General features: G+C 40.0%; 1 protein-coding gene across 1 annotated transcript; it reads left to right on the top strand.

The window, feature by feature from the left end:
• Positions 1 to 1,003: 1,003 nt before the first annotated feature.
• On the top strand, positions 1,004 to 12,409 carry PNLIP (pancreatic lipase). Its single transcript, XM_004680985.2, has 11 exons — positions 1,004 to 1,177; positions 1,757 to 1,879; positions 3,649 to 3,783; positions 4,516 to 4,627; positions 6,181 to 6,300; positions 6,401 to 6,520; positions 6,994 to 7,112; positions 8,841 to 8,970; positions 9,947 to 10,055; positions 10,915 to 11,079; positions 12,346 to 12,409. The coding sequence occupies exons 1-11, from the start codon at positions 1,004 to 1,006 to the stop codon at positions 12,407 to 12,409; spliced, it is 1,371 nt and encodes a 456-aa protein (XP_004681042.2).
• Positions 12,410 to 13,828: the final 1,419 nt, after the last annotated feature.

Genomic DNA, 13,828 nt, shown 5'->3' with positions numbered 1-13,828 from the left:
TGATAAAGCATACAAGTGCTTGCAGTAGGGTTGCCAAGCAAAATCTAAGATGGCCAGTTCAACTGGGTTTGAGAAAAATATTTCAGATAAACAATGACAATGATATATATATATATATACACTGAAATTATTCATTGCTTATCAGAACTCAAATTTAACTTTGTTTTTATTGGCTAAATCTAGCAAACCTAATTTGGTGTCAGGTGTGAGGTTTAAACCCTGTTCCATCACCTGCAGCTATATTAATTACCCTGAGCAAAATTCTTAACCTCTCTTATCTGTAAAATGGGCATAAAGCCATTCATCTCACAGACTGATTGTGAGACTTAGGTAAGATAAGTCCTGCCCATCACCTTGCCCAGTCCCTGATATACAGCAAGATTTCAAGAAAAGCATCTTCCACAACAGCTATTACGTCAACTCCCACTACTAATCTAGGCATTATCTTCCTGCAAAACCTACCTCTGTGTTGTTTTTATGTGGGGTAACAGTCACACCATAGAGTTGTCAGACCATGGATTTTCTGCAATTATTGGTAAGCATCCTTTTCTTCATGGGAACCCAGGATGTCCCGCAAACATAGATCAGAGACCTAAACACTTCGTGAGATGGAGACACAAAGCTTGGGAATTCACATAAAATGTAAGCTCTCCAGCCAAAGCTGATCATAAGAGCTGCTCCTTTCCCAAGCCCTGGTGACATGTGGGTACCACTTTCTTGAGTATCAAGGCTTCCTTGAGTGGCCCAAGGAGGATGTATCAGGAGAGGGACTAAGTGGTCCCCAACACACAAACTGTCCAGAGAGAGGAGGGGAGCCAAGTCATCCTAGGAATGGAAATGGGGGCAACAGCCTATCTTTAAGGGACATGGAAGCTGTTTTGTGAGTGTAGAGGGAAGGTGTTTGAGCAGGTGGAGGAAGAAAATATGCCACACACTGCAGCTTAACTCACCCTGGCAGACAGACTATTTAACAGCACATTCTGGTTAAACTAATGTCCTTGAAATGCTCTGGGCGATTGCAGGAAAGGAGGTGTGCTTCACAAGACTCGGCTGCTTCAGCGATGATTTCCCATGGGCAGGAATTGCAGAAAGACCCCTCAAAGTTCTGCCCTGGGCTCCAAAAGATGTCAACACCCGCCTCCTCCTGTACACTAATGAGAACCCAGATAACTTTCAAGTAAGAGCGACCATCGTTTTTCAGAACTAAGTTCTGTTTTATGTGCTAAAGATCCTGAACTTGAAGTCTTCAAAAGGGAACAAATCAAGCAGTGGCAGTTGTATCTTTGGAAATGTTGAAGCAATGAGCTTAAGTATTATTTAAGATAATTTATTTATAAAAGGTCCATTAACTTGATATTCTTACCTTACCTTTATGGTACCATTCAACAAATATTATGTTGTGTATATAGACATAATGTATACACATATGTATTTATAGTATCTCCTGGTATTATATATAATTTCCCAACATACTGTATATGTATATGTAATATAACATATTTGACACACAGACCTTCAACTGTGTGGATACAAGGCCAATATTATAGTAGTTGTACTATCCGAGATTGAACAAAAACAATGTGATTTCTAGGATGTGGTGACAGTAATGACTGGAATACCTTGGCTGTGATAGAAGAATCTATTCACAAGGACCCTGAGTCACACAGCTTTCCTGGCCTGTCCCCTCTCCACATATAAACTGTTCTATTGGATACTGTAGGAAACTTGTCATGACATACTTCTCTCCCCCAAATAGGAACTCATTGCTGATCCATCAACTATCTCAGCCTCCAACTTCAAAACTGATAGAAAAACCCGCTTCATTATTCATGGATTCATAGACAAGGGAGAAGAAAGCTGGCTGTCTGACATGTGCAAGGTGAGACTTGGTAATCTCTTGGGGAAAGTTGTTCCTGGAAAAGTAATTAACAATGAAGAAGGTACAGGCTCCATTCACACAGGACATGATACTTGGGATCATCTAACTCTGCAGGGCTTGGAGTTCCCAGGGAGGCCAGGAGGTTGCAAGATATGGAAGGGTCCTGAAACAGGTATTTGGTGGCTCTGAGTAGTGATTATTTAATAACCAATGCAGAGATAGCTCAAAAGTTTGACAACAGATGTTGCTATGTTGATGAAATGTTAGTTGCATTTTGGCTCTCATTTTTTCCCTTACCTGGTTATTTCCACATAAAGAGCTAACGCAACTCATTTTGCCCAATCTAAGTATTTTTTTGTGATTTTTTTCACTTGTTATTCTCTGGTGGCCTATGGCAGCATTAGCTAGGAACAACAATGTAGGGTTTCATTTCCAGCTTATGCTGTTTCAACATTAGTGACCTATTTTTTTTTTATTTGCCTTTGGCTTTGTGCCCTGTGATACTCAAGAGTTAAAAGGCATAAAATCAAGCAGAACAAATTTTTCCAGTAACTGGTAGTGCTTGAGGAAACTTATCATGAATTCATTTATCCATTAAGCCTCTAGGGCCAGCTGCGGCACAAGGCGTGGTCATCAGAATTCTCAAGAAAAAAAAAAAAAAGGTTGTCCTAAACCTGTATCATTTCAGACCTGCTTATGTTCAATCCAAGGCTGAACTGACTCTGTATATCATCCACAGATCTTGAAGACAGCTTAAATGAGTTTAGAAGGAATTAGTAAGACCATAACATGTCCTTTAAAAAATCAGTGATGGAGATCAGAATAGTAGTAAATTTTTATATAAAATTTCTAATTAAAGTAAGTTTTTCTTAGTTCAAAAAGAAGGTAGGTTTTAGATATATATACACAATTTAATTCTGGGCCCCCCAAAGCACATGTGTTTTTCTTGCACTGGATTTGGTTTTAACAATACCGTTGGAGAAGTGATTAAACTAGAAAGTTAAAGGTCCTGGATTCTAATTCTGACTCTACACTTAGCGAACCATGACATTAGCAAATTGTTTCCCCTCTCTATGTTTCTCTGTATAAAATGAAAGAGTTAAGATGATTTCTAAGCTTACTTCATTTTCCTTCAATTAAAAAAAAAAAGACACTCAAATGGGCAAAATTCCTGAAAGATTTAATGTTCATGAAGTTACATTCTATACTGATCCTCAATAGATACCTTATAAGATAAACTTTTATGACTTTCGTATGATGTACAATAAAACATGTTCATCAGAAACTTTAATTAGTGTTTCCATCATGGAAAAGCTTCCTCCTTTACCTTCAAAATATTTATTTAAGGGGTGGTGACATAGTTTTACATTTACTCAGTTATGAATCATTCAGTAAACAGGTATTGAACACCAACCACGTGCCAGAAGCTACTGGAGATGCTTCAGGCAGAGTTGTGAACAAGGCTGGTGGGGTGCGGGGACATTCCTGTGAGACAGGACAGTCCTGTGACATTAGCACAATCCTTGGACCACATTATCTACATTTCCCCTGAAACAAGCGTCTAAGCATCTATTATAGTAGAAATCTCAAGTATCCCGTGTTCTCTGCGGTCACGCCTTCATTTTGTATCAACATCAGACTAGAATGATTACTCGTGGCTGCTACTTTGGAGAGATTGTTTGGGTCTAGGAAGACGTGTTTCCTAGTCATCCAGTGTTCGTAATGAGTCAAGACCTGGAATGACCTGCCTGTATTGTTTCTTCCACCAGAACATGTTCCAGGTGGAAAGTGTGAACTGCATCTGCGTGGACTGGAAAAGTGGGTCCCGAACCGCCTACACCCAGGCCTCACAGAACATCCGAGTTGTAGGGGCAGAAGTGGCTTATTTTATTGACACTCTTCAGGTAAAGACTGGGATTTCATAAAGCCTATGCACTCTACTCTCTAAATTCTCTCCCCCACCCATCAAGATAAAACATTGCAGGGCTAATCATTGATAAAGACATTTCTCTGCTGAGATTTGGCTTTCCCCTTGTTTGAAAAGGAAAATTAAAAAAAAAAAAAACAGTTAATATGAAGCTATTATAGACCAATTTTTTTATCAAGAAAGTACTTTTTTTCTTTAAGGTGCCATACCTCAAGCAACTGGGTAGGGTGCTTCCACTGAATTCCCCCAATATTTCTCTTAAGTTTTCCAGTTATTAAACAAAGCTAATATGATAACATCGTTCAATAAACAAATATATTTTTGCTTTTACTTTTAAGAGAAGTACAATGATAATGAGCTAACCTGATTTGGGTAAAAATACAGAAAATATTAAACTTGAATGGACTAGAGTCATTGCTTCCATTATTTCTGGCTCCCCCAAAGATTTGCTTCCTCTTCTCTGATAGCAATTCTTTACATCCTTTGTGGGCTCTCCCAACAAAATAAAACAACAAAAAAGAAACTACCTCCATAGGCTTAAATATAGTGCATTTCTGTTGTCTATTATAATTGTGAAAAAAACCCATCAAAACCAATTGCTTTTAGGAGGGGACTATGTTTTCTTAACACATTTTCAGATGTTCCCCTGTGTGCCCATCTGGAATTTTGCAATGTTGAAAATATTCTGAAGATATCTCTTCTCTAACAGTCATCATTTGGGTACTCACCTTCCAATGTCCACATCATCGGCCATAGCCTGGGCTCCCACGCTGCTGGAGAGGCAGGACGGAGGACCAATGGGACCGTTGGACGGATCACAGGTAGGTTAAAACAGTAAAAGTTGCAAAAATGAACCAACTGTCAGAAACCTGGTATCTAAGGTAGCCTTTACCTGAGGAGACAGGTGTTCACACTTTTCTAATTGGACCACCGGATCTCAAATTAAATCAATGCCTTCTGAGGCCTCATGGAGTATTTTGTCATCACTGATCTTCAACCTACAACATTTTTCTCTCATACAAATGTTGCATGGGACCAAAATGTGAATTCAGGACATCTGGATGCCATCTTATTCATACCTGTTTCCCTTTGTCCATTCACATAGGACAGGCTTCAGAAGTAGATGAAATCATAAAAAATAAGATAAATAAGAAATGGAATTAAATTCAAAGAGGTGTGATTACTTCTATTCTGCTCAATAGCAATCAATAACTAGCAAACCAGAACCCTGGCCTTGGAGGTGTGGACAGCAGGTGGTGACTGTCCTGAACTGGCCACCTGCATGCTGCTGTTTAGATTAGAAACTATTCTTTTACAAGTCTCTGTTGGTTGCATTTAGTCAATGGGATAAATTAGACAGCAAGTCCTGAAATAATCTTGTGACTTTTTTGTTTTTAAAATATATTTATTTATTTATTTATTTTTAAATTATTTTATATATTTTTACGCCATTCTTCATTTTTATGCAAAGGATTAAAAAACTAGACATAAGCCCTGAAACCTTTAAATATATAGAAGAAAATAAAGGTGAAACACTAAATGACCACACCTCAGTAATATCTTCAAAGACACATCCCCAAAAGCAAACAGAGTAAAGGAAAAGATCAACAGTTGGGATGACATCAAGTTAAAGAGCTTCTGTACAGCAAAGAGACACTAACCAAAACAGACACCCTATTGATGAGGAGAAAATTTTAGGGCACAATACTAATGATTATGGACTAATCCCAAAGATCTACCAAGAGCTGATAACACCTAACAAAAACAAACAACCTAGTCAAAAAATGGGCAGAAGAGCTAAAAAGTCAGTTCTCCAAAGAGGAAATGCAAGTCCTGTTGATTTTTAGAAATATTTTTCCATATCTGAGGGGATACTCCCTTTCTCTCCCTGTCTCCAATCTCCTAATTCTTTCCATATTTTGAATAAGTTAGTTACGTTTGGATTGCTTTCAGAAGGCGTACTGTTAATTTTCTAGCAGGAATATACTTTCCCCTCAATTGTTAGTGTTTCAGAGAACCTGTTCAGTCAGCCCTGTGTGGAGTGTGGCCCCAGGACCAGGACCCCTCACCTAAGTTTACAATCTTGTACCTCAACAGCTGTTAGGAGCCCAGCATCTCCCCGAGTCTGGCTCTTTCCTTGTAACTGCTGCTAGTGAGCAGGATTGTTTAGGTAACTAAGCATCCGTTTGGAGCCCAAATCTATAGTGTGAGGAAAATTCATTTTAAAGCAAATAGTAAATTAAACACTGATGTCCCAGAGGTGAGAGGGGCAAGAACAAGCATATCTCCTTGACTCATGCCACGGCTGTCACTCAGTAACTGACAGAGAAGGGGAATGCACAGATGCTTACACGCTGTGTGCCCTTTACTCCAGGCCTGGATCCAGCTGAGCCTTGCTTTGAGGGTACCCCTGAGTTAGTCCGCCTGGACCCCAGCGACGCCCAGTTTGTGGATGTAATTCACACAGACGCTGCCCCCATCATCCCCAACTTGGGTGAGTGCTTCCGTCTTTCTCCTAAAGCGTTTAAGTCCATTCGCTAGTGTTTTCATTCTACACAGGACCCTCACCTCTCTCGTATGTTAACATTTCTCAGGGTTTGGAATGAGCCAGACTGCAGGCCACCTGGATTTCTTTCCAAATGGTGGGTTGGAAATGCCTGGATGTAAGAAGAACATCCTCTCTCAGATTGTGGACATCAATGGGATCTGGGAAGGTAAAGCCATTGTATGCATGAAGAGCTTTTGTGGAGGGACAGTTTGTGCTTTGTTTTGCTAAATTTGCTAAATACGTAGGTATCAGGTATCATCTACATAAAGGACTTTTGATTGAATCCCTGGGAGATAGGGAGAAGTGGGCTCTGAGATGGCAGGGAAACAATGTTTTCTAGTCAGTCAACTTCCCCAGTATCAATTTGGGAAAGCATTGTTCAGTTATACTTACATCCCGACAGACCCACCTCTTCTTTCTGAAGCTACCTTTCCACTTGATTCAGCAATGGTGCCGCTACCATCATCTAAACAGGAGCTAACTTCTGTCTGTATCGTAAATCATAAATATGCTTCCTACCTGATTTTGATTTGGACTGCCATGAGTTAGTAGCACTAATGAGAGAAAACAATTCATTAAGTACATTCGATTATGACATTAATTTGGAAAAATAAAATCACATCATGTGTGATTTCAAAGGGACGCGTGACTTTGTGGCCTGTAATCACTTAAGAAGCTACAAGTATTATGCTGACAGCATCCTCCACCCTGATGGCTTTGCTGGATATGCCTGTGCCTCTTACAGTGTTTTCAATGCAGTAAGTAACTTCCACTTGAACTAAAGATTGCTTTTCATACCTGCTGGGGTTCACTGCACCTGACGTGCGTTCAGTGAGTATCATTCTCTAACTACCACACTGGATGCTTTAGGTCATGTGTGGTTATTTTGATACTGATAAGGCATTGTGGGGGATGCTCAGACATTGCTAGAAGTTAGCTCACATGTGAGTCAGAACTGTGTCAGGGAATGGAAACAAATCTTATTTGAGGTCTTTGGGAAATGTAGGAAGACCTGAGTTGGAAAATATCCAAAAATTGTACAGGCGGGGTTGCCTCATATGAGGTAAATTAGTAACATTCTCTGATGGGGAGGGAAAAGGAGGCTGCCTGCACACTGCACTGGTTAGTGCGGACACAGGACTGACCTCTTCGAAGGTGATACCGGAAGTGCCTATCAGCTTTTCCAGAAGGCTTGTTGCTCTTTCTAGACTCTGCCTCTGGGTGTCAGGACGCTTGTTTGTTGAGTTGCTCTAGGCAATTGTGAATCCAAAACCCCCAGTGGCCAGATGTGGGTGCACTGGGTACACTCCCCACTCCCCACGGCCTCCATTTTGCACATTGCATTTATCGATTGTAATTCCATGATTACACAACCATTTCTACATACTATTACAAGAGTCTCAGCTTTGTAGATTCCTCAGCCTTTGGACTTCTCACCCTCCCTGCCTCTTTCCCCCCTCCCCCTTAGCTTGTCTCCAAGCTGGTATTGGGCAAGGTGAGTGTGGTGATGGTGGTTGATGTGTGTGTGGAGCAGAAGGGGGGATTTGCGGGTTCGCCTCATAGATATCAACCCCACTGGCATCTGCAGTGGGTTCTGAGCGTGTCGGCACTTAGAACTCCAGCAATAAGCGCGTGTGTCTAGGCCACGCTTCCTAACTGGCCTAGGTACCCCTCAGCTTTGGCTGGATGCAGACCCTGAGTCTGCTGGTCCCCATATGGCCCCTGACCCAAGAAGTCCACCTCTGCCTGGACTGTGGGGCAGTCTTGCCCCTGGATGGTAGGAACTGTGGGCTTTGTCCTTCCTGTTCTGCTCCTCCCTCTCCTTCTCTTTCCCACAATCCCTTGACCCAGAGAAAAAGAGGACATTTTTCTCTATCTGTCTTCTTCAAACCCCAACTTCATGGTTGACCCTTAGTGCCAGCTGGGGCATTTTCTCTCCACATGGGCAGAATTCTGAGATCTGAATCCTTCCAGTGGTGATATGCTAAGTGGGAGCTAAAGGGATTAAGAAAAATCTGAACTTTGACCCTTCCTAATGGTTCATGTTTTGCATATCAGAAGCTGATTACCACCTCATCTTTTGTAGTCTTTCTGAAATAAATTTTAACTACCCCTTGACAGATAGGTGTTTGGGGGTAACTATAGCAATTTAGAAAGGTAAAAAAAAAGAGATTAATTAATATATAGAGTGAGATATGGTTATATAAGCACATATCTTATATACATATAAGATATATATATAAATTATATATATAATCTTTTAATTTTTTTTTGTACTGTACTATTTAACAGTGAAATTACTGGTTAATTAATGTAATGATAAAGTACCTTTTTGACCTCTGCTGAGACTCTATCTATTAAAGTACTTTTTGATCATCAGAACAGAATTGGCTTTTGTTAGGCCTATCTGATTCACAGCAACACATACAGAAGTTGCTCCGCAGTCATAAGAACATCCTCCTTCATTATTTTTTTACTTTCTCCAGAACAAGTGCTTCCCCTGTCCAAATGGAGGCTGCCCCCAGATGGGTCATTACGCTGACAGATTCCCTGGGAGAACAAATGAGATTGGCCGGAAATTTTATCTGAACACTGGTGATAGCAAGAGTTTCGCCCGTAAGTCTCTATTTTATTTGCATTAATACTGTTTATTTTATCATGTCCAGTGAAGTGAAAATGTGTTCCGTGTAACTCCTTGCCCTTTAGGAATTTGGCAACTAAACTATTAGTGATACAAGAATGAACCCTTTGCATTCCACACTGGCACTGAGCTCGAAAGCTCCAGGCAGCTTCTGTTTCCGTCTTCTTATTCAGTAAAAATTCTCATTGCTCAAAATTCTGAAATTTTGTCCAAGTAGAAAAGTAATCCAGGATCGAGGTAGCAGAAGTTGTGGGAATGGGAAGGCTCTGACAGATTTAAGAAGCACTACTTAGGATTGTGGACGCTGTGGGCCAGCAGAAGTAGAGGCTGCAGGGAGGGTGAGCTATGAGGTTACACACCCTGTTCCCCTGGGTAACAAAGGAAGAAACTTCTAGGTGGGAGTGAGTAGAGTTAGCTGCCTGCGAGAACTAGAGCCCATTTTTTTCCTCTCCCAAACTCAGCCCAAATTAGCTCTAAAGGGCAAAAACTGGTGGTTCACTATTGACCAGTATCATAAACTGGTTACCATAAACTGGTTAGCACTTTTCCAATGGCCATGGAAATTTGAATTATAGGATTTTAAAAATAAAGAGAGGATTTAGACAAAAGGTGATAGTATTCAAGTAGGGTGACATCAGCAATGTCACACTGTACTATTTTGCTAATTTTTAACATTCAAAAGTAAATTGCTAGGTTAAAATTTCAAACAATAAATGACTTAATCCCTTGGCTCCAAGTCTATTGACTTTGACAGGAGTCTTGCTCTTCTCCTCCCCCAATGTCTGTCCTCTGAGCATTTGGATAAAGGAATATCTCTGACTGTTTGGTTAGAAGAAGCACAAATACCATCTATAAATTATCCAAAATTCAGCAGTAATGGATGCCATGTTAACCTGTTTTCAGTGCCTCGTCTCTGTGAGCTGACATTTTGTAAATACCTCCCCCTTGCAGGCTGGAGATACAAGGTGACTTTCACGCTATCTGGAAAGAAGGTCACTGGGCATGTGCTGGTGTCTTTGTTTGGAAGTGAAGGGAACTCTAAGCAGTATGAAATTTTCAAGTGAGTAAAATATTACCCTAACTTTCTTTTATAAAACTTGTTACTTGGCCACCCTGGAAGACTAGAGGTTAAGTCCCAGTACCCTCATGTCACAGTATGAGTTCACAGGGCGTGACCCACATGGTGCAGCAGACACCTCCTATCTTCTGCTCCTCCCCTCAGCAGGGGATTTCAGTCAGTCGGCCTGTTCTGCAACCCTCTCTGTCTCTGGTGAATCCTCTCATCGCCCATACATGCTTCTGGCCTACACTCCAGTTCTTCTACCCAAAAATTTAAAAAATAAAATCAGAGAATAATAAAATAATAAATTTTAAAAAACTGATTATTTCTAGAATGTATGTTATGATCATAGAGTTTCTTCACCACCACATGGAAGTACAGTACTTTCCTTTTCTCATTAAAAAGGAAAGATTGTTTCACCCTTGTACCCTAATACATTTCAGAATTCAGAATTTTTTCCTATACTATCTTCCAAGAAAGCCACTCTTGTTCACTTTGATGCATACCGTCTGATTTATAATCAGCAAATAATTATCCTGCCCATTAAACAACAGAGGAAGGATGATATAGTAATACCTAATGCTTATTAAATTGTGGTAGGTTTATGACTAAAATAAGTTTGAAGTTTTATTAAAATAAGGATAACATTAAAGTAGTAGGAGTTATTGATGACAAACGAACTACCTACCACTGAGTTAGCAAAGATATTTGTACTTGTTTAGCACAGTAGAATGACAAATGTACTATCAATCAACTTACTTTAGATACAGTAGAAGCTGGATTAGAAGCATGCATGTACATATCTACATGTATATTTCTGTGTGTTCAGGTATGATTCTATCAACTTTTCATCCTCCAGGGGCACTCTCCGTCCAGGCAATACTCATTCCAGTGAATTTGACTCAGACATAGATGTTGGAGATGTGCAAAAAGTTAAATTTATCTGGTACAACAAAGTTATCAACCCAACTCTACCCAGAGTGGGAGCATCCAAGATCACAGTGGAAAGAAATGATGGGAAATTGTAAGTAATAGAAGTCCAGAGAAGTCTGAAGTATTGAGTCACATTTATAATTCTATTCCCAGTGAAAGTCTACTTTAAATTGAATCTCCCACTGTGGTTCTCCTACACCCCAGTCACAGCTGCTTCTAATACTTTGTTTCTTTAGGAGAAAGTATATAGCTTTAGGAAAACAACTTTGATAGATTTGTAGATGAATGTTGTGTTACCTGATACAAGTCAAGATGAAAATCTGACTTCATAACCCTAAATTAAAAAAAAAAAGGATTCTGTTTAGCAGCTATGCTTTGTGCTATGTTTGTGTTTAATATGTCTATTTGCTCTAAATTCTTGGGTTCACCAACTTGTGACTTAAATTGCCAGGAAAACATTTAACTCAAGGAATAGAACTAGTCTCTTCTGTATCATTGACTTTAATGAAGTCAACTTTTCATTCTAGCCAATACTAAAGTACATGTCAGCCAAAGGATATTGATGTTGATGAACTACCAGGAAAAGTAGCTGAGATAATAATCATAACAACACCAATATTAGCTTAAGAGTTTTGTATAAATGCCAAATTCTGTCATCAAGTCATTGAGTCGTCATTAAAGCCCAATGAGGGGACTTTTGATTCTAGAAAAAGTGTAGTAACAGAAGTCATATTTATTTTCCCAGCTGAACAAAATATAGGCAAAATATGTGAGACAACAGTTTTCAAGAACCTGAACACCAGGCGACAAAGGGAAGTGAGCTCTAAGAGAAAAGAGATAAATAAAGTGGAGCCTGGAAGTTGCTCTGGCTTACTGCTTTGAGATTTTCCAAAGTGTCTTAGAAGTAGGAGATATTCAGATAAAGCCCAATGAACTTCTTGAATTAAGAAACCAGTGCTAAGAATCCAGAAAATTCAATTGCTGGATTAAAATAAGAATGCCCAGCCAAAATAGCAGTAGGACCTCAGGGTTTTTACTCTGGCTGATTTTACTTCACTTGGCTGATTCTACTTCCTTGGTATCACTGGTGGACAACATGCCACATTTAGTAAGTGTTCTTATGATGTAACAGACTTGCTCTCCCTGTCCTTTGGGTAGCAAATGACACTTCATCTTTCTGCCATGCATAGCCATGAAATAAAATTGGACAGCGGAATCCAGTATTTTTTAGATAAGAGGTTGTCCCTTAGCCAACTTCTGGGTTGGGGGTTCCAGGTTCGGACTGAAAACTGGGTGCTAGTCCACCTCACCAGCCATGCTCCAGAAGAGCTGACTCTGTGTTGTCTTCTCTCTACAGGTTCAACTTCTGTAGCCTGGAAACTGTGAGGGAGGATGTTCTGCTCACCCTCACCCCATGCTAGGAGCTGTTGATGTGAAGTCATTGATTCTTCAAGCTAATAAACTTAAGCTTTGAAGCAATAGATCCTCTGTTGTCATGTCCAATATTTCCAATAAATCTTTTGAATAAGGTGATCAAAATCCAAAACCTGGAATTGCCTTAAGAACCCCAAATTATTGAAGAATCCACAAATGTTGGATTTTTCTACATATCATGTAGCATTTGAGCAGATGGGTATTATTTATTTGATAGGGGCAGCCTGCCCATTGCAATCATTACTATTACAATTTATTACCATCACAATTTAGTCAGATCACTAAAGCAGACTGAAAGGTCCAAAATGAGGTCCCTCCAGGTGACGAGGCTCTACATTTCTTCAGCTCTACCACCCATCCTCTCTAAGACAAGATTAGAGGCTACTCTTCTACATTGCCACTGCACCCAGGACTTTTACCATCTCAGCACCGACTTGTTATAAGTACTGTTTGCTTGTCTTTAGATAACATTTGTAAACTCTGTCAGGGATTGCATGACTTCTGTTACTGACACAGGCCAGGCTTGGAGTAAAAGACCAAATAAATATTTCCTGAATGACCATCTCACTATTGGGGGAAAAATGAATGAATCCACTAGAGCCAGTATTTAAAAATAGACCATATGAAATCAATAAAATCCTAAAAAATAAAGAAACATCTGTACTATGTCTTAAAAGGTGGAAAGGGATTTGCCAGGAGGACATGGCGAGAGGGCACTCCAGAGAGAGAATAACATAGACAAAGGAGAGAGGTGTGAAACTTTTCATTCCATGGTTCACCAAAGTATATCACATTGTTGTTCCAAGAATCACTCTCATTAATACCTAGTTAATACAGCAATTAAGATGCTTTCACTTGCATCCATGAAAATCCCTAACTCAAACTGGCTTAAACAACAAGGAAATGTACTGGCTCATGTGATTGGAAAGCCCTGAGTGGAGGAGGCTTCAGGTTTATTAGCCCAGCATCCAATAACCTCTTTGGTCTGTCATGTACAGTGATGCCTTTATGCCAAGGCTGGCTCCCTCCTGACTGAAGGATGGCCATTTACGGCCATTGGGAAGTAGGTTTTCAAGACGAAAACACATCTTTGGAATAAATTAAGAACTCACTTGGAAACAACCCTATATTCCCCCTGAAGTCTCAAGATTGTTCTTTGATGAGATGCCAAGCTATCTGTCTACTCTGAACTGGAAATTGGAGGAGGAAAGGAGACTGCTGATTGGCTGGAGGGAAGCAGCTATGAGCTCTTCTACCTGGATCTGTGAACATGGCACACGATAACCGGCAACCTCATTCTTTACCTTTGTGACATTCAGGACAAGAGAACCAGCTGGTGGAAATAAAGTCTTCATTTCAAAAGAGCCCCAGAGTTATTTGCCTTTGAATCTTGTCTTCAGTCCCTT

The sequence above is a fragment of the Condylura cristata genome, unplaced genomic scaffold, assembly GCF_000260355.1.
Source record: "Condylura cristata isolate star-nosed mole 26May11 unplaced genomic scaffold, ConCri1.0 scaffold00011, whole genome shotgun sequence".
Taxonomy (NCBI): Eukaryota; Metazoa; Chordata; class Mammalia; order Eulipotyphla; family Talpidae; genus Condylura; species Condylura cristata.
This window is presented reverse-complemented; position numbering and strand designations above follow the sequence as displayed.

What these genes read in the sequence shown, in the direction of transcription:
- PNLIP (XM_004680985.2), top strand. Translation starts at nt 1,004, where the DNA reads ATGCTCTGGGCGATTGCAGGAAAGGAGGTGTGCTTCACAAGACTCGGC. An exon ending in GGCTGTCTGACATGTGCAAG is followed by an intron (nt 1,880 to 3,648) that starts GTGAGACTTGGT and finishes TTCTTCCACCAG; the next exon opens with AACATGTTCCAGGTGGAAAG. An exon ending in CCCCATCATCCCCAACTTGG is followed by an intron (nt 6,301 to 6,400) that starts GTGAGTGCTTCC and finishes AACATTTCTCAG; the next exon opens with GGTTTGGAATGAGCCAGACT.